Here is a 22,930-nt window from a genome sequence, read left to right as displayed (position 1 = left end):
TATTTTGAAGGCATAGCAATAAAGACAATTTTGTGAAAGATTTGAGAGACATGAGAGAAAGAGAAGAGACAAGAACAAATCTAAAATTCTGACTCAAGGAGAAGAATGAAGTTACCAAATGACATGGTTTGGTGGAAAGGATCAAAAGTTTAGTTTTGGACATGTTAAGCTGGAGATATCTACTACATTTCCAAGTGAAGATGTCAGGTGGGCAGTAAACTATAAAAATTTAAAGAAAAAATAAGTAGAATTGACTGGAGATGTACATTTGGGAGTTTTAGCATATAGATAACTATTTAAAGGCATGGACTTTAAACAGACTTGAGATCACTATAAGAAGGAGTAAGATAGAGAAAAGATCCAAGAATAGAGTTCAGGCCAGGCCAATATGAATCAATTACATTTTGTGACTAGATAAAAAAGCAAAAAAAGAGCAACAATTAAGAAAGAAAGAAAGAATTACATACTAAAAGGCAAAAAACACAATTTGGGTAAAAAGAGCAAGTGTCAGAATCAGATACAGCAGGAATGCTGGATTTATAAGACTGAGAATTTAAAACCACTATGATTAATATATGAAGGGCTCTAATAAACAAAGTCGACAGCTTGTAGGAACAGATGAGCAATGCAAGCAGAAAGATAGAAATTCTAAGATCTAAAAAGAAATGCCAGAGATAAAAGAAATACATGTAATAGAAATGAAGAATGCCTTTGATGGGCTTATTAGTAGACTGAACACAGCTGAGAAAAGAATCGCTGAACTTGAGGATATGTCAATAAAAACTTCAAAAACTGAAAAGCAAAGAGAATAAGGACTGAAAAATAACAGAAAAGAATATTCAAGAATTGTGGAACAACTACACAAGGTATAACATATTTGTAATGAGAATACCAGATAGAGAAGACAGAGAGAAAGAAACAGAAGATTTGAAAGAATAATGATTGAAATTTTCCCAAATTAATGTCAGGAACCAAGCCACAGACCACAGATCTAGGGAGCTCAGAGAACACCAAGCAGGACAAATGCAAAATAATAACGACAGGGAGAAAAAAGAAAAAGAAAAACTATTGAAAGAAGACAGAGGAAAAGAAAAAAACACTCCTCTATAGAAGAACAAAGATAAGAATTACAAATGATTTTTCTAGAGAAGCTACGCAAGTAAGAAGAGAGCGGAGTGAAATATTTAAAGGTTTGGGAGAAAAAAACCACCAACCTAGAATCCTATGACCTGTGAAATTATCCTTCAAAAGTGAAGGAGAAAGAGACTTTCACAGACAAACAAAAATTTGGAATTTGTTGCCAGTAGAACAATATTACAAGAAATATTAAACTGATTTTTTTTTAGAGAGAAGGAAAAAGACATAGGTCAGAATTTCAAAGCTACATATAGAAAGAAAGAACACTGAAGAAGGAATAAATGAAGGTAAAATTGAAAACTTTTATTTTTCTTATTCTTAATTTATCTAACAGATAAGAATTTATTCAAAGTAATAATAGCAACAATGTATTCAATTATGTATGCTTAAATTTAAGTCAAATGAATGACAGCAATGATACAAGAAGTGGGAGGAAGAAATTGGGATTTTCTAAGTATATGATACTAACACTACCTATGAAGAATTATTTGAAAGCAGACTTGTATTAATTGTAAATGGATATTACAAACTCTAGAATGCCTACCCAAAAAAAGGTAAGGAAAAGAATTATAACTGATATGCCAAGGAAGGAAAGACAACAGAATCATATGAAATCCTCAATTAAAAAAAAAAAAACACTGAAAAAGAATAGAAGACAAAAATAAACAAAGAAAAAGGTTAACAAAAACAGTAGATATTAATCCAACTATATCAATAATCATTTTAAATGTCACTCCCTTAAATGCACTAACTAAAAGAGACTGTCAGAGTCAATTAAAAAAAGAGGCTCAACTATATAAGAAACCCACTTTAAATGAAAACAATCATATAAATTAAATGAATGGAAAAAAAAGTACTATGGTAATACTAATCAAAAGAAGTCAGGAGTAGGCAGGGCATGATAATCCCAGCACTTTGGGAGGCTGAGGTGGGCAGATCACCTAAGGTCAGGAGTTTGAGACCAGCCTGGCCAACATGGTGAAACCCTGTCTCTACTAAAAATACAAAAATTAGCCAGATGTGGTGGCACATGCCTGTCGTCTCAGCTACTCAGGAGGCTGAGATGGGAGAATTGCTTGAACCCAGGAGGTGGAATCTGCCGTGTGCTGAGATTGTGCCACTGCATTCCAGCCTGGGGCCTAAGTGACAGAGCCAGAGCCAGACTCTGTTTAAAAAAAAAAAAAAAAAAAAAGCAGGAGTAGGAAGAAAGCAGAAGTAGGTACACTAATTTTAGACAAAGCTGACATGACAGCAAAAAACGTTATCAGGGATAAAGAAGGACATTCCATAAAGATAAAGGAGCCAATTCTTCAAGAAGACATAACAATTTGTAATGTGTATACCTCTAACAAGAAGAGTATCAAAATATGGCAGGCAAAAACTGATAGAAGTACATAGAGAAATAGAAGAATCCACCATTATAGTTGGAGATTACCACACCACTCTGTCAGAAATGAACAGATCCGCTTGAGCCTGATATGCAGAGGTTGCAGTAAGCCAAGATTGCACCACTGCATTCCAGTCTGGGTGATAGAGCCAGACCCTGTCTCAAAAAGCAAAACAAACAGGCCGGACATGGTGGCTCATGCCTGTAATCCCAACACTGTGGGAGGCCGAGGCTGGTGGATTACGTCAGGTCAGGAGTTCAAGACCCGCCTGACCAAAATGGAGAAATCCTATGTCTACTAAAAATACAAAAAAAAAAATTAGCCAGGCATGGTGGCGCATGCCTGTAATCCCAGCTACTTGGGAGGCTGAGGCAGGAGAATCACTTGAACCTGGGAGGCGGAGGTTGCAGTGAGCTGAGATCGCACTGTTGCACTCCAGCTTGGACAACAAGAGTGAAACTCTATCTCAAAACAAACAAACAAACAAACAAACAAAAAACAGATCAAGCAGGCAGAAAATCAGTAAGTGAACTCAAAACACAATCAACTGGATATAATCAACCTTTATGGACTACTTCATCAAAAATTAGCAGCATATACATTCTTCTCAAGTTCACCTGGAACATTCACTAAAATAGAGCATATTCTGGGTCATAAAACACACCTTAGCAAATTAATTTTTAAAACATACAATGCTGCTCTGAGTCCACAATGACAATAAATTAGAAAGCAGTAACAGAAAGATAACTGCAAAATCCCCAAGTATGTGCATATTAAATAATATACTTCTAAATAACACATGGGTCAAGAAAGAAATCTCAAGAGAAATTTAAAAAATCTTTAAATAAATAAAAATGAAAACAATTTATCAAAATTTGTGGGATGCAGTGAAAGCAGTACTTAGAAGAAAATTTATAGTACTGAATGTATATATATATTAGAAAAAAAGGAATACCTAAAATCAATAATCTAAATTTCTATCTCAGGTATATAGAAAAAGAGGAGCAAATTAAATGCAAAGTAAGCAGTTAGAAAATAAAGAGTAGAATTAGGGTCAATAAAATTGAAAACAGAAAATCAATAGAGAAAATCAACAAAACCAAAATCTGGTTCTTTGAAAAGATTAATAGAATAAATTAGCCTCTAGCCATGCTAATTAAGAGAAAGAGGATATAAAAATTACTAATATCAGAAATGAAAAAGGGGACATCACTACAGATCCCATGGACATTAAAAGGATAATAAAGGAATATTATGAAAACTCTATGCCCACAAATTTGATAATGTAGATGAAACTAGACCAATTCCTTGAAAGACACAGTTATGTCAAACTCAAACAAAAATAGACAACCTGAACAGCCCTACATCTATTAAATAAAATGAATCAATAATTAATATCCTTCTAAAATGGAAAGCAACAAAGTCCAGATGGGTTCACTGGTGAATTCTACCAAACATTTAAGAAAGAAATTATTCCATTTTTTTCCAATCTCTTTCAGAGAACAGAACCAGAGAGACTACTCTCTTAACTCATTTTATAAGGCCAGTATTACCTCAATATCAAAACCAGACAAAGACATTAAAAGAAAAGAACATATCTCTCATGAACATCAATGCAAAAATTATCAATTATAATGTTAGCACACTGAATCCAACAATGTATAAAAAGAATTATACACAATAAGTGGGATTAATCTTGGAAACCAAAGCTGGTTCCACATTCAAAAATCAATTAATGTAATCCACCACATCAACAGGCTATTAAAAAAAAATCACATGACTATATCAACAGATGGAGAAGAGACAATTTGACAAAATCTAACATCCTGAATTTACTAAAAACTCTCAGTACACTAGGAATATGGGGGATCTTCTTCAAGTGGATGTAGAATATCTACAAAAAAACCCTACAGCTAACATCATATTTACCAGTAAAAAAAAAAAACCTCAAAACTTTCCCACTGAGATCAGAAACAAGGTAAGTATGTCCACTCTCACCACTTGTATTCAACACTGTACTGGAAGTACTTTGATAATTCAATAAGAAAGAAAAGAAAATACATGCATACAGATTAGGGAGAAAGAAATAAAACTCTTTTTGTGATGCCATCATTGTCAATGTAAAAACACAAAAGAATTGAAACAAATAGACAAAAACCTCCAGGAACTAATAAGTGATTATAGAAATGTTGTAGGATATAAGGTTAATATTCCAAAGTCAATAACTTTCCTATATATGAGCAATGAACAAGTGAAATTAAAAATGCAACACCATTTACATTAGCAGTCCCCAATAATGAAATACTTAGGTATAATCTGACAAAATATATATGAGATCTACATGAGAAAAATAACAAAACTCTGATGAATGAAATAAAAAAGAACTAAATAAATAGATATTCCATATAAAGAAATACTCAATATTGTCAAGATGTCCAATCTTCCCAACTTGACCTACAGATTCAAAGCAATCTCAGTCAAAATCTCAGCATATCAGTTTGTGGAGTCTAATAACCAGATTCCAGAGTTCATATGGAGAAGCAAAAGACAGAAGATTCAACACAGTATTGAAGGAGAAGAACAAAGTTGGAGAATTGACACTGATTTTTCAATACTTACAATGAAATTACAGTAATCAAGTCACTGTGGTACTGATTGGTCAACGAATAGACAAATAAATCAATGGAACATATAGACAGCCTAGAAATAAGCTGATATAAATATATTGAACTGATCTCTGACAACATAAAAGCAAAGGCAATACAATGGAGCAATGATGGTCTTTTCAACAAATGGTGCTGGAACAATTGGATGTCAACATGCAAAAAAGGGAACCTAGACATAGACATTACACTCTTCAAAAATTTAATTCAAAATGCATCATATATGTAAATATAAAATGCAAAATAATAAAACTCCTAGAAGGTAACATAGGAGAAAACATAAATAACCTTGGGTATTGTGATAAATTTTTAGATATAATAGTGTAGGCATGATTGATGAAAGAAATGATTAATAACCTGAATTTCACTGAAATTAAAACTACTCTGCAAAAGACAATGTCAAGAGAATTCCTGCTTTACAGAAGAGAGAAAATATTTGTAAAAGACACATTTTATAAAGGACTGTTGGCCAAAATATACAGAGAACTCTTAAAACTCAACAACAAGAAAACAACCCAATTAAAAAAAAAAATGAGCCAAAGACCTGAACAGACACCTCACTGAAGAAATTAAATAGATGGCAAATAAGCATATGAAAAGATGTTTAACCTCATATGTCATCAGGGAAATGCAAACAAAAACAATGAGATACCACTATACACCCACTAGAATGGTCAGAACACTGACAACACCAAATGCTGGCAAGATGTGGAACAACAGGAACTCTTATTCATTGCTGGTGGGAAAGCAAAATGGTACAGATGTTTTGGAAGTTTCTTACAAAACTATACTCTTACCATATGATCCAGCAATTGTGCTGGTTGGCATTTGCAAAAAGGAGTTGAAAAGTTATGTCCACACAAAAACCTGCACACAGATGTTTATAGCAGCTTTATTTATAATTGCCAAAAATTAGAAGCAACCAAGATGCCCTTCAGTAGACGAATCAATGAACAAACTGTGGTATATCCAGACAATGGAATATTATTCAGCACTAAAAATAAATGAGCTATCAAACCATGAAAAGACAAAGCATATTACTAAGTGAAAGATGCCTGTCTAAAAGGCTACAAACTGTATGATTCCAACTATGTGACATTCTGGAAAAGGCAAAACTATGGAGACAGTAAGAAGATCAATAATTGCCAGGGGTTAGGAGAAAGGGAAAGATGAATTTTTAAGGCAGTGAAAATATTCTGCATGATAACATAATGATGGATACATGTCATTATCCATTTGTCCAAACTCAATGAATGTTTGACACCAAGAGTGAGCCCCAGTGTAAACTAAGGATCATGGGTGACTATGATGTGTCAAAGTAGGTTCATCAGTTGTAACAAACATACCAGTTTGGTGGAGGAGGTTGATAATGGGAGAGGGTATGAATGTATTCGGGTAGGAAGACATATGGGAAATCTGTATACTTTCCTCTCAATTTTGCTATAAACCTAATGCTGCCCTAAAATTTAAAAAAGCACATGGAAAATATTACTTCTGACATAGTTAGTATTTGAGACATCTGCCTTGCAAGCTTAGAAAAACCGAATAAGTTAGTTGAAACAGTTCCTACTTAAGAACAGTTTTGATAGCTCAGGTTTATTATGAATGATTGTAACTGATACTCTGACCTTATTCAATGTGCAATTGGAAAGAAATCTCTGCATATAAGCAACAAACTATCAATAGATTTTGCTGGTTTATTGACTCATACTATGTGTTTAAATATTATTAAGAGAGGTGGGCGTGTGCATTTTGTACATGTATATACTGCATTTCACATCTGAGTTGCTTTACCCGGAAAATATATTATTTATTTTATCTGGTGGCCCTTACATTATTTGATAAGCTATTGATTAAAGCATTTATTCTCTATTAAAACTAGTTTCAATATTGGAGCTGTAAAATGAAAAGGCCATAAAGAAGAAATGTAAGAAAAATATTTAACAGAACGAATATATGTTTAAGTCTTGGTTATCATAAGTCTTACGTAAATGTAATTTCTACAGCATTTACTAAAGTGATGGGTTATGAAAAAAAAACTACATATACCATAATTTCAGAAACTACAATACCATCATACTAATTTTTGAGTACTAAAGGTATTGTTAAAGTGTAGTATGTCCAAAATTTAGCTGGGCTTAGAAAAAAATAAGGGACTAGTTAGTAGTAGTTAGTACACACAATAGGTAAGGTACCCTAGTTAGTAACCCTAGTTAGTACACAAACTAGGTAGTGTGCACCTGTAGTCCCAGCTACTGGTGAGGCTGAGGTGAGAGGGTCAAATGAGCCTGGGGAAATTGAGGATACAGTGAGCTGTGATCGCCCTACTGCACTCCAGCCTGGGCAACAGAGTGAGACCCTGTCTGAAAAATCAATCAATCAATCAATAAAAAATAAAGTGTAGTATATCATGAAAAATCTATTTCTCAAAATCACATTGGATTTCAAAATAGCAAAATTTAGAATATTTCATGGCAGTCTTTTCAGGCTCATTAAATGATTTACCAGACAGTTTCTGACTGGAAAAATAATAGTAACAATAATGTCAAGACAGGAAAGAATGTTTTTCATATTGAGAGACTTAATGAATCCAGAGTAAGCACTTTGAGTTAGGGAGGGTTTCTAAACACAATTCTGTAGTACCAAAAAATTATTCCAGAAACTATTAACACAAATAAATGAAAAATAAACAATTTTTTCAAAAGATACAACTCCTTTTATAGAAAGGAAAAACTTAAAATGATCATATTAAATAAAGAAATATTTCTGTTATCTTGAAAACAGAAAATAAAAGGATAGAAACATCCAAAAACGGCATCAAGATGAACGATCTGAATGGAAATCATTTGGATGAAGAAAACCTGATGGACTAGATATTTACAAAAGATAAGAAATGGAATAGTCAAATAACAAAGGAATAGAATACAAATAGGAAAAAAATTTAATGATCTCCAAGAAAGCGATCATGAGAAATATTTCTCAAAACTACTTTATGAGTTTTAACTCTTCTAAACCATAATACATGAAAAGAATTTTTGTAGTCTTATACTGTTCACCCTTAGTACAAAGAAAGGGAAAAAATAGTCATTGAGTTTTTAAAAAGTGGTACACTGATAAAGGCATGCTAACTGACTCAACAAAAATAGGCAAAAAAAATTATCAATCACTAATGCAACTGTGGCATGTCTAACATATATTTTCTTTAGAGTTAAATTAGTCATAATTATGAAATCTATTAGGTTATTTAACTTCAAAAGGAATAGAATACTTTTCTTTTTACAATAAGCATATTACATGTAAACATTGTCATCAGAACTTGCAGAAAAGATATATACTTACCTAAAATAGTAAATCATTGGATAAATTTCTAACTTTAAAATGAGGCAAATATGTTAAACTACAATACTATAATTTCAAAATGTAGCTGTACGTGATACTTAATATACAAACAATTTTAAAGTTTCAAAAACTCTGATTTAAATATTTGACATATTTAGATATGGTGGTTACATAAAAAAGATTTCATCTTTTTTCCACCATATTAGTGCAGCATAAAAAAGTCTGAATTATGCAAGAACTCTTCCAATTTATTGTAAAATCCTTATTATTGTCTTAAAATATAAAATTTATTGAGATCTACTTATCTGGCATCTTTCAAGACTATTCAGTCTAATTGGTACAGGTGTTCCAGCAATTGGGATTTCTCAGGGGTTTAAGTTGTCATAGGTTGCCATAGGCTGTTTTGGAGGGTGAGGAGGTGAGTTGTTTATTTCTCTTTTACTTATTTACTTTTATGGTAAATGATGATGAATTGTACTCCAGTTTTTTTTTTTGAGACGGAGTCTCGCTCTGTCGCCCAGGCTGGAGTGCAGTGGCCGGATCTCAGCTCACTGCAAGCTCCGCCTCCCGGGTTTACGCCATTCTCCTGCCTCAGCCTTCCGAGTAGCTGGGACTACAGGCGCCCGCCACCTCACTGGGCTAGTCTTTTGTATTTTTTTAGTAGAGACGGGGTTTCACCCTGTTAGCCAGGATGGTCTCGATCTCCTGACCTCGTGATCCGCCCGTCTTGGCCTCCCAAAGTGCTGGGATTACAGGCTTGAGCAACCACGCCCGGCCTCCAGTTTTAATACTATAAAATAATTTTAAAATTCTTACCTGATACTACACCAATTCCATCATCACAGTCATAGTCAGAGACTTCACTATCACTTATTCTCTTTGACCCTATGAAGTAAACAACAGCAATAATTAAAAATTGTGATTATTTAAGGAAGAAAATTCCCCAAACACCTGAAACACAAATGAAAATATTCTGAATGAATCAGTTAATAACAAAAAATATGCACAGAAGAAAAGTCATTATGAGCTTATTGTCATTTATTTTCATATACATTTCATGATGTGAGGATATGGGTAATGAGGAGTTAACAATTTATATAATTATTATTCTGGAAATATATAAGATAAAGTTCCTAAATGATTTAAAGCTTAAAATAACATTAAATACTAAATAATATGTGTAAGTTATCCAACACTGATAAAATCTATTAGAAAATAGATAAGTTAATTTTAGATGCTTATGGATAAAGACACTTAAGATCAGATAAATTTCAAAACACAGTGTCTTATATTCCAATGCATTAATGCGTCTTTTTCTAATATGCATGACCAATACATTGACTATGGTCAATTCCTTATTTTTCATGCTCATGCAGAGAAAGTATAATTCAGAAAGCAAACTCACTTAAGACATCTTAAAAATCCTTTTAAAAAAAACTATGTAGTTTAGCTATTTCTCTATTGCTTTGAAAAGACAATAAGAAAAAAGTCATCCACAATACTAATACATAAAAATTGTGAATTTTGGTATGTTTTCTATGAAAAAAACTAGGAAAGGCACTCATAGTGATTACAATTCAAGAGCACCATGTTTGTGTTTTTCCTCACAAAACAAATCTATAGCAAAATTTTTAAATGTGAATCTTACTATGGCAAAAATAGCATCAAACTAAATCAACCAGAGCTTTGAGGGCTAAAGCAGATTGACTACACGCTTAAATATGAAATTATTGCATATAAAAACAAACATGTGGTTATTTGTTTTTAAATGTTTTTCACCTCCATGTGTTTCAGGAACAGACGCACCCTACACAACAGAATTCTTTATTAAAGCATTTTTCCCTTCCTTGGTATCAGAAAACATTTAATGAATGAAGACAGTGTTGCTATTTCAAAAAGATATTGTCTATTTTCTTACAGTATACATTATTTTTTACATGGAAATCGGTTTTATCAGAAAATAAGTGCTTTCATGTATGTTTATAAAACACTGAGAACTCACATTGCATGAGGTGTCTAAGGCAGAGATCATTAAAATGTCCCAGAATTACCCTCAAGTATTTACAACCTACTCTTGGAGGCACCCGATAAATTTTTTTCATTTGTTTATTTTACTACCTGTGCTTTGCCAGCAGGGAAAGTCTCTATTGCCAGAAACTGAAGTTCTCATTTTCTCCTCATAATGGTGAGGAAGAAGACAGCTATCTTTTTTATCATATGGCCCTACTGAATGAACTCTTTCTATTATTTTCATTCCAAATGCTTATGTTCATAAAGCTTTAGACATGATCAAATCTGAAGCTTTTATAGCCCCAATAGATATTAAACTAGAATTACCTGACAACATCGCAACAGACTGGGCACAAAAGCATTTAGAGAATTCAGACATACATTCGAAAAAGACTTGGGACAGAAGGGGTATCACATGAATGGGCTATTGAGGAGAACTTAAGGAGAACTGCTACCCAGCTTGTCTGTAAATGGGCAAGGATAGGGTAATGATTAGTTTACTATGTCAGGTGCACTCCAGAACAGAAAGATTACAAGTTTTCGGTATTTGTAAAAAATCAGATAAAACATGACAACAGAAAATGATGTTTATTTTATCAGCCTTTGTAAGCTGTACCATGTGTGGGTACATGGGTGAAGTGGCATATTTGGTTTGTAAATGCTGCCTCCTTCAAAATTGTATTGATTCTTTTCTAGATTGAGATTTTATCTGTTTGATCTTAACCCTTTATAAGTTAAACATATTCCAATTCAGTTCCCTCTAATTGTCTCATCTTCTGTCATTCTGACGAAAACAGGTTATTAAGTTCAGTATTTTCTTTTAAAATTAGTGGGTGTTTTTTTTTTTTTTTTTTTTTTGAGATGGAGTTTTGCTGTTGTTGCCCAGGCTGGAGCGCAATGGCATTATCTTGGCTCACGGCAACTTCTGCCTGTGGAGTTCAAGTGATTCTCTGGCCTCAGCCTCCCGAGTAGCTGGGATTACAGGCACCCAGCACTACGCCTGGCTAATTTTGTATTTTTAGTAGAAACGGGGTTTCACCATGGTAGTCGGGCTAGTCTCAAACTCCTGACCTCAAGTGATCCACCTGCCTTGGCCTTCCAAAGTGCTGGAATTACAGGTGTGAGTCACTGCAGCTGGCCAAAATTAGTGTTTTTAGTGTCCTATATATAATTCTTGCTTTATAAGCAAAGAGAGAGTCTCCCATATTTTCTTCTGAAAATTTAAAAATTTTGCTTTTTGCATTTACATCCTCATCTGTCTTGAACTGAGTTGGTGTATAGTATGAGATATAAATGCAATTTCACTTTTTCCATATGGCTAACCCATATCTCAGTATTATTTATTTAATATTTCCACCTTTCCCAAATAATCTGTGATGTCACCTCTGTCATCAATAAATGTATTCTATCTGCAAGAATGTAATGCAATTCAAATCAAAGTCCCTATAGGATGATCTGTATTCTAATTTTTTGCCCCTTGTACAGGTTGTCTATCCACAAATCAATAACTCATTGTGTTTGTTACTACAATGTTACATATTGAAGCAAATACATCCACCTTATTATTTTCATCTTGGATCATGCCCCTTTACTCTTTCATATAAATTTTAGATTCAAGTTATCATCTTGAACAAAAACATCCTATTGGGATTTTGATTTTGAATTTCACTAAATCAATAAATTAATTCAGAAAGAAGTGCCATATTTTACAGCATTGTTTTAGTAGTCAGGTACATGGCATTTTCTCCATCTAAGTTTGGCCTTTCTATAAAACTTTTAATTTTGGCTACTCAAATTATCCACATTTGTTGGATATATCCTTTCTATCTTATAATTTCAATTGCTATTAGCTATACAGTTAAGAACTATGTTTTCTAAATTAATTGCTCAGACACAGAAATGCAATTTCATTGTGAATGTTAACCAATCACCTTGTTAAAGTCTTTTTCTCTCTCTTCTTACTTCTATTAAAGTGATTCTGGTTTAATTTGAATTTTTCTATGTAGACAATCATCATCCCCAATCGTTATGTGTTTTTCTTTTTTTTTCCTGCCTTGCTATGCTGATAACTACAATGCTGGGAAAAAAAAACCAGAAAAATTTTACATTCTTTTTAAAATTGTGATTTAAAATATAAGTTTTCTAATATTTTTCCCTTAGAAATGGTATTTGCTAAAGTTACACTTTATCACATTGGGGAAGGTCTCTATATGGTTAGTTTGCAGAGGTTTGCAGAGTGAGATGTAATTTTTATTAAATGTGTTTTCTGCATCTATTGAATTAATCGTGCAGATTCTATAATTTAATATACTTATTTGGAAAATTACATGTAAATGTATATTACATACATATTGATATGATAAACGATTCTTTCATTCCTGAGTTTAAGTTCAGTGATATTTCTTACGGATTTTAGACTTTTACTTCTTAATTATTCTTTTAGAGACAAGGTCTTGATGTGTCACCCAGGTTGGGGTACAATGGCACAATCATAGCTCACTGTAATCTCAAACTCCGAGGCTGAACCAACCCTCCAGTCTCAGCTTTCTGAGTAGCTAGGACTACAGTTGCACACCACCATGCCTGGCTAATTTTTAACTTTCTTTGCAGAGACGGGGCTCTTGCTATATTGCCCAGACTGGTCTCAAATTCCTGGCCTCAAGCAGTCATCCTGCCTCAGCCTACCAAAGCACTGGGATTGAAAGCAATTTTTGCATTTTTATTTATTCACTCTAAGTTTTCAAAGTGTTTGCTGTAATGATCACAATTTTATTTTGTTATCAATTTATTTTCTGATATATCAATTATGTTTCCTTTGCATCCTGTAACTTCTTTTTATTCTATCAATAAATTTCACTAAAGGTTTATCTTGCTATTAATTTCAAGGGATGAACTTTTGGGCTCCATTATCCTATCAATTAGAAATTTGTTTCACATACTATTAATTTTTGTTCCTACTTTTATGATTTCTATCCTTCTGCTTTAAATTTGTTTCACTATTTTTTTCCCTAAACTCTTACATTGGATGAGTACTTTATAATTTTCTGCCTTTTAATGTTTACTAACATGAACATTCCCCTGTTAGCACTTCCCTATATTACTCAAATATTTATATGTAGTATATTGATTAAAGTTCTATTCTAGATATTTTCTTCTTAGGACTATAAGATATTTGCCATATTTCTTAAATCCAAGACACTATCAACTGAGTGACTACTCATGATTTCAGAGATGCTAGAGCTTGAAAAAAATGCTGATTACAATATAAGTTTCTACTTTTTTAAATTTTCAAAAGCACGAGTACAATTTATCTTTCTTTTTACAATTGATGTGATAACACAGTATTAGAGAATATTATGTTAATTTTTAAAATTTGTCAAAAGGAATTATAAAATAGTATATTTATAACTCACATATTTCATGGTTGTAACAGAGGAATGTGAATTCATTAATTAAGTGCAGAATTCTTTATTTGATCACGAGATTAAACTTGTTAATTGTGCTGCCTGATTCTTTTGTAACTTTCCTAAATTTTTGTTTGCTTGACCTGTCAATGATGGAAAGCAAATTATATTGGAATCTCCATAAGTGGTGGTAAATTTAATTTTTCTCTCTAGTGTTACTTTTGTATATTGCAGTTATTCCATGTAATTCATGCAAGTTGAAAAATATTTCAATAGATTTAGAAAAATAATTTGAAAAATTATTACCCCCAATCGTGATAAAATGTCTCAGCAAACTAGTAAAAAAAGAATGTTCATAAACTGATAAAGGGTATCTACAAAAAAACCTACAGCTGACATCACACTTAATTATGAAATACTGAATGTTCACTCTAAGATAAAGAACATGTAAAGGATGTTCACTCCAAGGATGGTCCTTCTACTCAACATTATATTGCAAGTCCTAAAAAGAGCAATACAGCCAGGAAAAGAAATAAAAGGTATAGGTCGGGCGCGGTGGCTCAAGCCTGTAATCCCAGCACTTTGGGAGGCCAAGATGGGTGGATCACAAGGTCAGAAGATCGAGACCATCCTGGCTAACACGGTGAAACCCCGTCTCTACTAAAAAATACAAAAAACTAGCCGGGCGAGGTGGTGGGCACCTGTATCCCAGCTACTCGGGAGGCTGAGGCAGGAGAATGGCGTAAACCCGGGAGGCGGAGCTTACAGTGAGCTGAGATCCGGCCACTGCACTCCAACCCAGGCAACAGAGAGAGACTCCGTCTCAAAAAAAAAAAAAAAAAAAAAAAAAAAGAAAGAAATAAAAGGTATACAGATTAGAAAGTAAGAAAGAATATGATCATGTCAATATAAAGTCTTAAGGAAACTATACAAAACTTATTAAGACTAGTAAGAAAATTTAGCAAGATTGCAGGGTACATAGTCAATATAAAAATGAATATTTCTTACAGAATAGGAATATACAAACAGAATATTAATTCCCAAACCATGTCATTTACAAGAATTTCCAAAATCATGAACTATTTAGAAATAAATTTAATATAAAATGTCCAAACCACAAAACACTGCTATACTAGTTTCCTATGGTTGTTATAACAAGATATTAAAAACTGAGTGCTTAAAACATCAGAAATCTGTTGTCTCATATCTCTGGGGGATAGAAGTTCAAAATCAAGGTCTCAGCAGGGCCATGCACTTTGATGGCTCTGGACAGAATCCTTCCTTGTCTCTCTTTGCTTCCGGTATTTGCCAAGAAACCTTGGTGTTCTTTTGTTTGTAGACTTATCACTCAAGTCGCATGGACATCTTCTCCCTGTATATCTTCATATTGTCTTCCCTCTGTGCATTGTCTGTCTCTGTGTCCACATGTCCTATTTTTCTAAGGACACCAGTCATATTGGTTTAGGGCCCACCCTAATGACCTTGTTTTACCTTGGTTACTCCTGTAAAGATGCTATTTACAAATAAGTTCACACCCTGAGGTATTGAGGGTTAAGGTTTCAACGTATCTTTTTGGGGGATCACAATTCAACCCAAACAACTGCTAACAAGTTAAAGAAGACATAAATAAATGGAGATTCTTTTCTGCCAAATCAAAAGTCAGATATATTAAAATAACATTATCAGGACACTGAGAGAAAATAAAAGTCATTCTAGGATGTTATATATAGCTAAACTTTCTATTAGTAAAACAAAACGAAACAAAACAAAACAAAAGAACCCAGGAGGCCAAGCGCAGTGGCTCACGCCTATAATCCCGGTACTTTGGGAGGCTGAGGCAGGCGTATCACCTGAGGTCAGGAGGTGGAGACCAGCCTGGCCAACATGGTGAAACCCTGTCTCTACTAAAAATACAAAAATTAGCCAGGCATGGTGGCGCGAGCCTGTAATCCCAGCTACTCGAGAGGCTGAGGCACAAGAATCACTTGAACCTGGGAAGCGGAGGTTGCTGAGAGCCAACATTGCAAAATGGCACTCCAGCCTGGGCAACAAGAGCAAAACTCAGTCCCGCAACCGAAAAAAATAAAAATAAGAATAAAAAATAAAAAATAAAAAATAATATTCAGAAAAACAAAGCCTTTTTCCAATTCTTCAGTGAAGGAATGACTGTAAAAAGTACTTCAAAAATAAACTTACCCCAAAATAAAGGGGTGATTGAAAAAAAGAAAAAAGGTAAAAATTTTGGTAAAGCTAAAAAAACCTGAATGAATAAAATGACAATTATAATGATAATCTGGAGGCTGAGGTAAACTTCTGTTAGTAATATGTTAGATGATAGGGAAGAGGGTGTTTACCAAATTGCAAAATTTTATATGGTTTGGAAAAAAAGGTAGAGATATACGCTGGCTCACACCTATAATTCTAGCACTTTGGGAAGCCGAGGCGGGCAGATTGCCTGAGCTTAAGCATTCGAGACCAGCCTGGACAACATGGTGAAACTCCGTCTCTACTAAAATACAAAAAAAAAAAAAGAAAAAATAAATAAATATCAGCCAGGCATGGAGGTGTGCACCTGTAGTCCCAGCTACTAGGGAGGCTGAGGCAGGAGGCGGAGGTTGCAGTAAGCCAAGATTGCACCACTGCACTACAGCCTGGGTGACAGAGTGAGACTCCATCTCCAAAAAAAAAAAAAAACAAAAAACAAACCTTTTTTAGGTATGCATGTTAATATTTCAAAAGTAACCATTAAAACAACAGAGATTAAAAGCAGACAGAAAGCAGAGTATACAAAATAGTAATAACATGTCCCTATTATGATATAAAAAAGAAAAAATAATCCATATACATTTGTCTGTGTGTGCATTTTTGAGAGATTGTCAATATAATTGCAATTTTGCAATTTCTCCTTTCACTTCTTTCTGGTTTTGTTTTGTTTTGAGACAGAGTCTCGCTCTGTTGCCCAGACTGGAGTGGGTGTGATAAAACTGAAGTCTAGGATTTTAGATGCTTGTCTGATCCTGATAAATACCCTCTTTGAATCTTCTCCCAGACCTGAGCTAAGCACACCTGGAGATTCATAACAAAGGACATCAGTTGCAGTTGCTTCTGTAGATGGCCCACAAAATCAGGGTGAGAAGGGATGAGAGATAAACACAGGCTCCAGTTTGTCTACATGGATTCCAGTTTTCCTTGATTTTCCTTTTTGGATGTGTTTTTCCTAACCAGTCTATCCTTCTGTCCCACAGAGACTTCTAGAACCACTACTAAATGAAGAGGCAACAGACTTTTTCACTAGATCCTCTTTGGGGTCTTTGGCAAGTGACTTTTCTCAGATTCCTCAACCATTGTCTTACAAACCTTCCTAAAAGAATTCCAAGTTTCTCCCACCACTTTGTAAAGTTTAATCTTTAAAATAAATATCTTATTTGGTATTACTTCAGCACTAAATGCTTTGGCTTCCTCACTGAGGCTTAAATTATATTTCAGTCTTTAATTCATCTAGAGTTCATTTTTTTGTATATGGTTCAAGAAAAAGATCAAGTTCTTCTATCGTCTTTTCTTTATGAATAGCATTTTTTAAGCTCATTTATTCTTTTTTAAACTTTTATTTTAGGTTGGAAGGTACATGTGAAGGTTTGTTATATAGGTGAACTCGTGTCCCGAGAGTTTGTTTTACAGAGTATTTCGTCACCCAGGTACTAAGCACAGTGTCCAATAGTTATCTTTTCTGCTCCTTTCTATCCTCCCACCCTCCACCCTCAAGTAGACCCCAGTGTCTGTTGTTCCCTTCTTTGTGTTCATGAGTTATCTTTATTTAGCTCCCACTTCCAAGTAAGAACATGTGGTATTTGGTCTTCTGTTCCTGCATTAGTTTGCTAAGTATAATGGTGTACAGTTCCATCCATGTTCCTGCTAAAGACATGATGTTGTTCTTTTTTATGGCTTCATAATATTCTATGGTGTATATGTACCACATTTTTTTAATCCAATCGGTCATTGATGGGCATTTAGGTTAATTCCATGTCTTTGCTATTGTGAATAGTGCTATAAAGAACATTCACATGCATGTGTCATTATGGTAGAATGATGTATATTCATCTGGGAATATACCCAGTAATGGGATTGCTGGGTCAAATGGTAGTTCTACATTTAGCTTTATGAGGAATCACCATATTGCTTTCCACAATGGTTGAACTAATTTACACTCCCACCAACAATGTGTAAGTGTTCCCTTTTCTCCACAACCTTGCCAGCATCTGTTATTTTTTGACTTTTTTTTTTTTTCAAAATATAAAAGGATATGTATTTATTTTTTATTTATTTTTTTTAAATTTATTTATTATTATACTTTAAGTTGTAGGGTACATGTGCATAACGTGCAGGTTTGTTACATATGTATACTTGTGCCATGTTGCTGTGCTGCACCCATCAACTCGTCATTTACATCAGGTATAACTCCCAATGCAATCCCTCCCCCCTCCCCCCTCCCCATGATAGGCCCCGGTGTGTGATGTTCCCCTTCCTGAGTCCGAGTGATCTCATTGTTCAGTTCCCACCTATGAGTGAGAACATGCGGTGTTTGGTTTTCTGTTCTTGTGATCGTTTGCTAAGAATGATGGATTCCAGCTGCATCCAAGTCCCTACAAAGGACTCAAACTCATCCTTTTTTATGGCTGCATAGTATTCCATGGTGTATATGTCCCACATTTTCTTAATCCAATCTGTCACTGATGGACATTTGGGACTTTTTAATGATAGCCATTTTGTCTGGTGTGCAATGGTACCTCATTGTAGTTTTGATCTGCATTGCCCTAATGATTAGTGATATTGAGCTTATTTTATATGCTTGTTGGCCACATGCATGTCTTCTTTTTTTATTATTATACTTTAAGTTCTGGGGTACATGTGCAGAACATGCATGTTTGTTACATAGGTATACACGTGCCATGGTGGTTTGCGGCACCCATCAACCCATCAACCCATCAACTATATTAGGTATTTCTCCTAATGCTATCCCTCTCCTACCCGCTAATCCCCCAACAGGTCCTGCTGTGTGATGTTCCCCTCCCTGTGTCCTCAATGTTCAACTCCCAATTATGAGTGAGAACATGCAGTGTTTCATTTTCTGTTCCTGCATTAGTTTACTGAGAATGATGGTTTCCAACGCCATCCATGTCCCTGAAAAGGACATGCACTCATCCTTTTTTTGGCTGCATAGTATTCCATGGTGTATATGTGCCACATTTTCTTTAACCAGTCTATCATTGATGGGCATTTGGGTTGGGTCCAAGTCTGCTATTGTGAACAATGCCAGAGTAAACAGACGTGTGCATGTGTCCTTACATTAGAATGATTCATAATCCTTTGGGTATATAACCAGTAATGGGATGGCTGGGTCAAATGGTATTTCTAGTTCTAGATCCTTGAGGAATCGCCACACTGTCTTCCACAATGGTTGAACTAACTTATACTCCCACCAACAGTGTAAAAGCGTTCCTATTTCTCCACATCCTCTTCAGCATCTGTTGTTTCCTGACTTTTTAATGATCGGCATTCTAACTGGCATGAGATGGTACCTCACTGTGGTTTTGATTTACATTTCCCTAATGACCAGTGATGATGAGCTTTTTTTCGTATGTTTGTGGGTTGCTTAAATGTCTTCTTTTGAGAAGTGTCTGTTCATATCCTTAGTCCACGTTTTGATGCATTTGTTTGTTTTTTTCTTGTAAATCTGTTTAAGTTCTTTGTAGATTCTGGATATTAGCCCTTTGTCAGATAGATAGACTGAAAAAGTTTTCTCCCATTCTGTAGGTTGCCTGTTCACTCTGATGATAGTTTCTTTTGCTATGCAGAAGCTCTTTAGTTTAATCAGCTTCCCATTTGTCTATTTTGGCTTTTGTTGCCATTGCTTTTGGTGTTTTAATCATGAAGTCTGTGCCCACGCCAATATCCTCAATGGTATTGCCTAGGTTTTCTTCTAGGGTTTTTATGGTTTTAAGTCTTATGTTTAAGTCTTTAATCCATCTTGAGTTAACTTTTTGTAAAAGATGTCAGGAAGGGATCCAGTTTCAGCTTTCTGCATATGGCTAGCCACTCTTCCCAACACTAGTTATTAAATAGAGAATCCTTTCCCCATTGTTTGTTTTTGTCAGGTTTGTCAAAGATCAAATGGTTGTAGATGTGTGGCATTATTTCTGAGGCTTCTGTTCTGTTCCATTGGTCTATATATCTGTTTTGGTACCAGTGCCATGCTGTTTTGGTTACTGTAGCCCTGCAGTATAGTTTGAAGTCAGGTAGCATGATGCCTCCAGCTTTCTTCTTTCTGCTTAGGATTGTCTTGGCTATGTGGGCTCTTTTTTTGTTCCATATGGAATTTAAAGTCATTTTTTCCAATTCTGTGAAGAAAGTCAATGGTAGCTTGATCAGGATAGCATTAAATCTATAAATTACTTTGGGCAGTATGGCCATTTTGATTTTGATTCTTCCTATCCATAAGCATGGAATGTTTTCCCATTTGTTTGTGTTCTCTCTTATTTCCTTGAGCAGTAGTTTGTAGTTATTCTTGAAGAGGTCCTTCACATCCCTTGTAAGTTGGATTCCTAGGTATTTTTTTCTTTTTGTAGCAATTGTGAATGGGAGGTCACTCATGATTTGGCTCTATGTTTGTCTGTTATTAGTGTATAGGAATGCCTGTGATTTTTGCACATTGATTTTGTATCCTGAGACTTTGCTGAAGTTGCTTTTCAGTGTAAGGAGATTTCGGGCTGAGATGATGGGGTTTTCTAAATACACAATCATTTCATCTGCAAACAGAGACAATCTGATCTAGCTTTTTCTTACTTGAATACCCTTTGTTTCTTTCTCTTGCCTGACTGCCCTGGCCAGAACTTCCAATACTATGTTGAACAGGAGTGGTGATAGAGGGCATCCTTGTCTTGGGCCAGTTTTCAAAGGGAATGCTTCCAGTTTTTGCCCATTCAGTATGATATTGGCTGTGGGTCTGTCACAAATTGCTTGTATTATTTTGAGATATATTCCATTGATCAATGCCTAGTTTATTGAGAGTTTTTAGCATGAAGGGGTGTTGAATTTTGTTGAAGGCCTTTTCTGCATCTATTGAGATAATCATGTGGTTTTTATCATTGGTTCGGTTTATGTGACGGATTATGTTTATTGATTGATATGTGTATGTTGAACCAGCCTTACATCCCAGGGATGAAGCCAATTTGATCGTGGTGGATAACCTTCTTCATGTGCTGCTGGCTCCAGTTTGTCAGTATTTTACTGAAGATTTTCGCATCAATGTTCATCAGGGATATTGGCCTGAAATTGTCTTTTTTGTTGTTGTTGTGTCACAGCCAGGTTTTGTTATCAGGAAGATGCTGGCCTCATAAAATGAGTTAGGGAGGATTCCCTCTTTTTCTATTGTTTGGAGTAGTTTCAGAAGGAATGGTACCAGCTCCTCTTTGTGCCTCTGGTAGAATTTGGTTGCGAATCCGTCTGGTCCTGGACTTAGTTTTGTTGGTAGACTATTAAGTGCTGCCTCAATTTCAGAACTTGTTATTGGTCTATTCAGGTATTCGACTTCTTCCTGGTTTAGTCTTGGGAGGGTGTATGTGCCCAGGAATTTATCCACTTCTTCTAGATTTTCTAGTTTGTTTGTGTTGAGGTGTTTATAGTATTCTCTGATGGTAGTTTGTATTTCTGTGGGATTGGTGGTGATATCCCCTTTATCATTTTTTACGGCATCTATTTGATTCTTCTCTCTTTTCTTCTTTATTAGTCTGGCTAGTGGTCTATCTATTTTGTTGATCTTTTCAAAAAACGAGCTCCTGGATTTGTTGACTTTTTAAATGGTTTTTCGTGTTTCTGTGTCCTTCAGTTCTGCTCTGATCTTAGTTATCTCTTGCCTTCTGCTAGCTTTTGAATGTGTTTGCTCTTGCTTCTCTAGTTCTTTTAATTGTGATGTTAGGGTGTCAATTTTACATCTTTCCTGCTTTCTCCTGTGGGCATTTAGTGCTATAAATTTCACTCTATACACAGCTTTAAATGTGTCCCAGAGATTCTGGTACACTGTGTCTTTGTTCTCATTGGATTCAAAGAACATCTTTATTTCTGCCTTCATTTTGTTATTTACCCAGTAGTCATTCAGGAGCAGGTTGTTCAGTTTCCATGTAGTTGTGTGGTTTTGAGGGAGTTTCTTAATCCTGAGTTCTAGTTTGATTGCAGTGTGGTCTGAAAGACTGTTTGTTATGATTTCTGTTCTCTTGCCTTTGCTGAGGAGTGTTTTACTTCCAATTATGTGGTCAATTTTAGAGTAAGTGCAATGTGGTGCTGAGAAGAACATATATTCTGTTGATTTGGGGTTGAGAGTTCTGTAGGTGTCTATTAGGTTCGCTTGGTCCAGAGCTGGGTTCAAGTCCTGAATATCCTTGTTAATTTTCTGTCGTGTTGATCTGTCTAATGTTGACAGCAGGGTGTTAAAGTCTTCCACTACTATTGTGTGGGAGTATACATCTCTTTGTAGGTCTCTAAGAACTTGCTTTATGAATCTGGGTGCTCCTGTATTGGGTGCATATATTTTTAGAATAGTTAGCTCTTCTTGTTGCATTGATCCCTTTACCATTATGTAATGGCCTTCTTTGTCTCTTTTGATTTCTGTTGGTTTAAAGTCTGTTTTATCAGAGACTAGGATTGTAACCCTTGCTTTTTTTTTTTTTTTTTTTTTTTGCTTTCCATCTGTTTGGTAGATCTTCCTCCAACCCTTTATTTTGAGCCTATATGTGTCTGTGCTCGTGAGACGTGAGATGGATCTCCCAAATACAGCACACTGATGGGTCTTGACTCTTTATCCAATTTGCCAGTCTGTGTCTTTTAATTGGGGTATTTAGCCCATTTACATTTAAGGTTAATATTGTCATGTGTGAATTCGATTCTGCCATTATGATCTTAGCTGGTTATCTTGCATGTTAGTTTATGCAGTTTCTTC

The 22,930-nt window shown here is 34.8% G+C and overlaps 1 protein-coding gene across 8 annotated transcripts in view; it reads right to left on the bottom strand.

Annotated features, from left to right (window-relative positions):
- RIMS2 (regulating synaptic membrane exocytosis 2) overlaps window positions 1-22,930 on the bottom strand; it is a 747,502-nt gene that overhangs the window by 284,512 nt on the left and 440,060 nt on the right. For all 8 annotated transcript variants that reach the window (XM_015145837.3, XM_028852821.2, XM_077943948.1 and 5 more), the window contains one exon: window positions 9,344-9,412. In XM_015145837.3, coding sequence (XP_015001323.1) covers window positions 9,344-9,412 — 69 coding nt within the window. The remainder of the gene's footprint in view (window positions 1-9,343; window positions 9,413-22,930) is intronic.

The sequence above is a fragment of the Macaca mulatta genome, chromosome 8, assembly GCF_049350105.2.
Source record: "Macaca mulatta isolate MMU2019108-1 chromosome 8, T2T-MMU8v2.0, whole genome shotgun sequence".
NCBI lineage: Eukaryota > Metazoa > Chordata > Mammalia > Primates > Cercopithecidae > Macaca > Macaca mulatta.
This window is presented reverse-complemented; position numbering and strand designations above follow the sequence as displayed.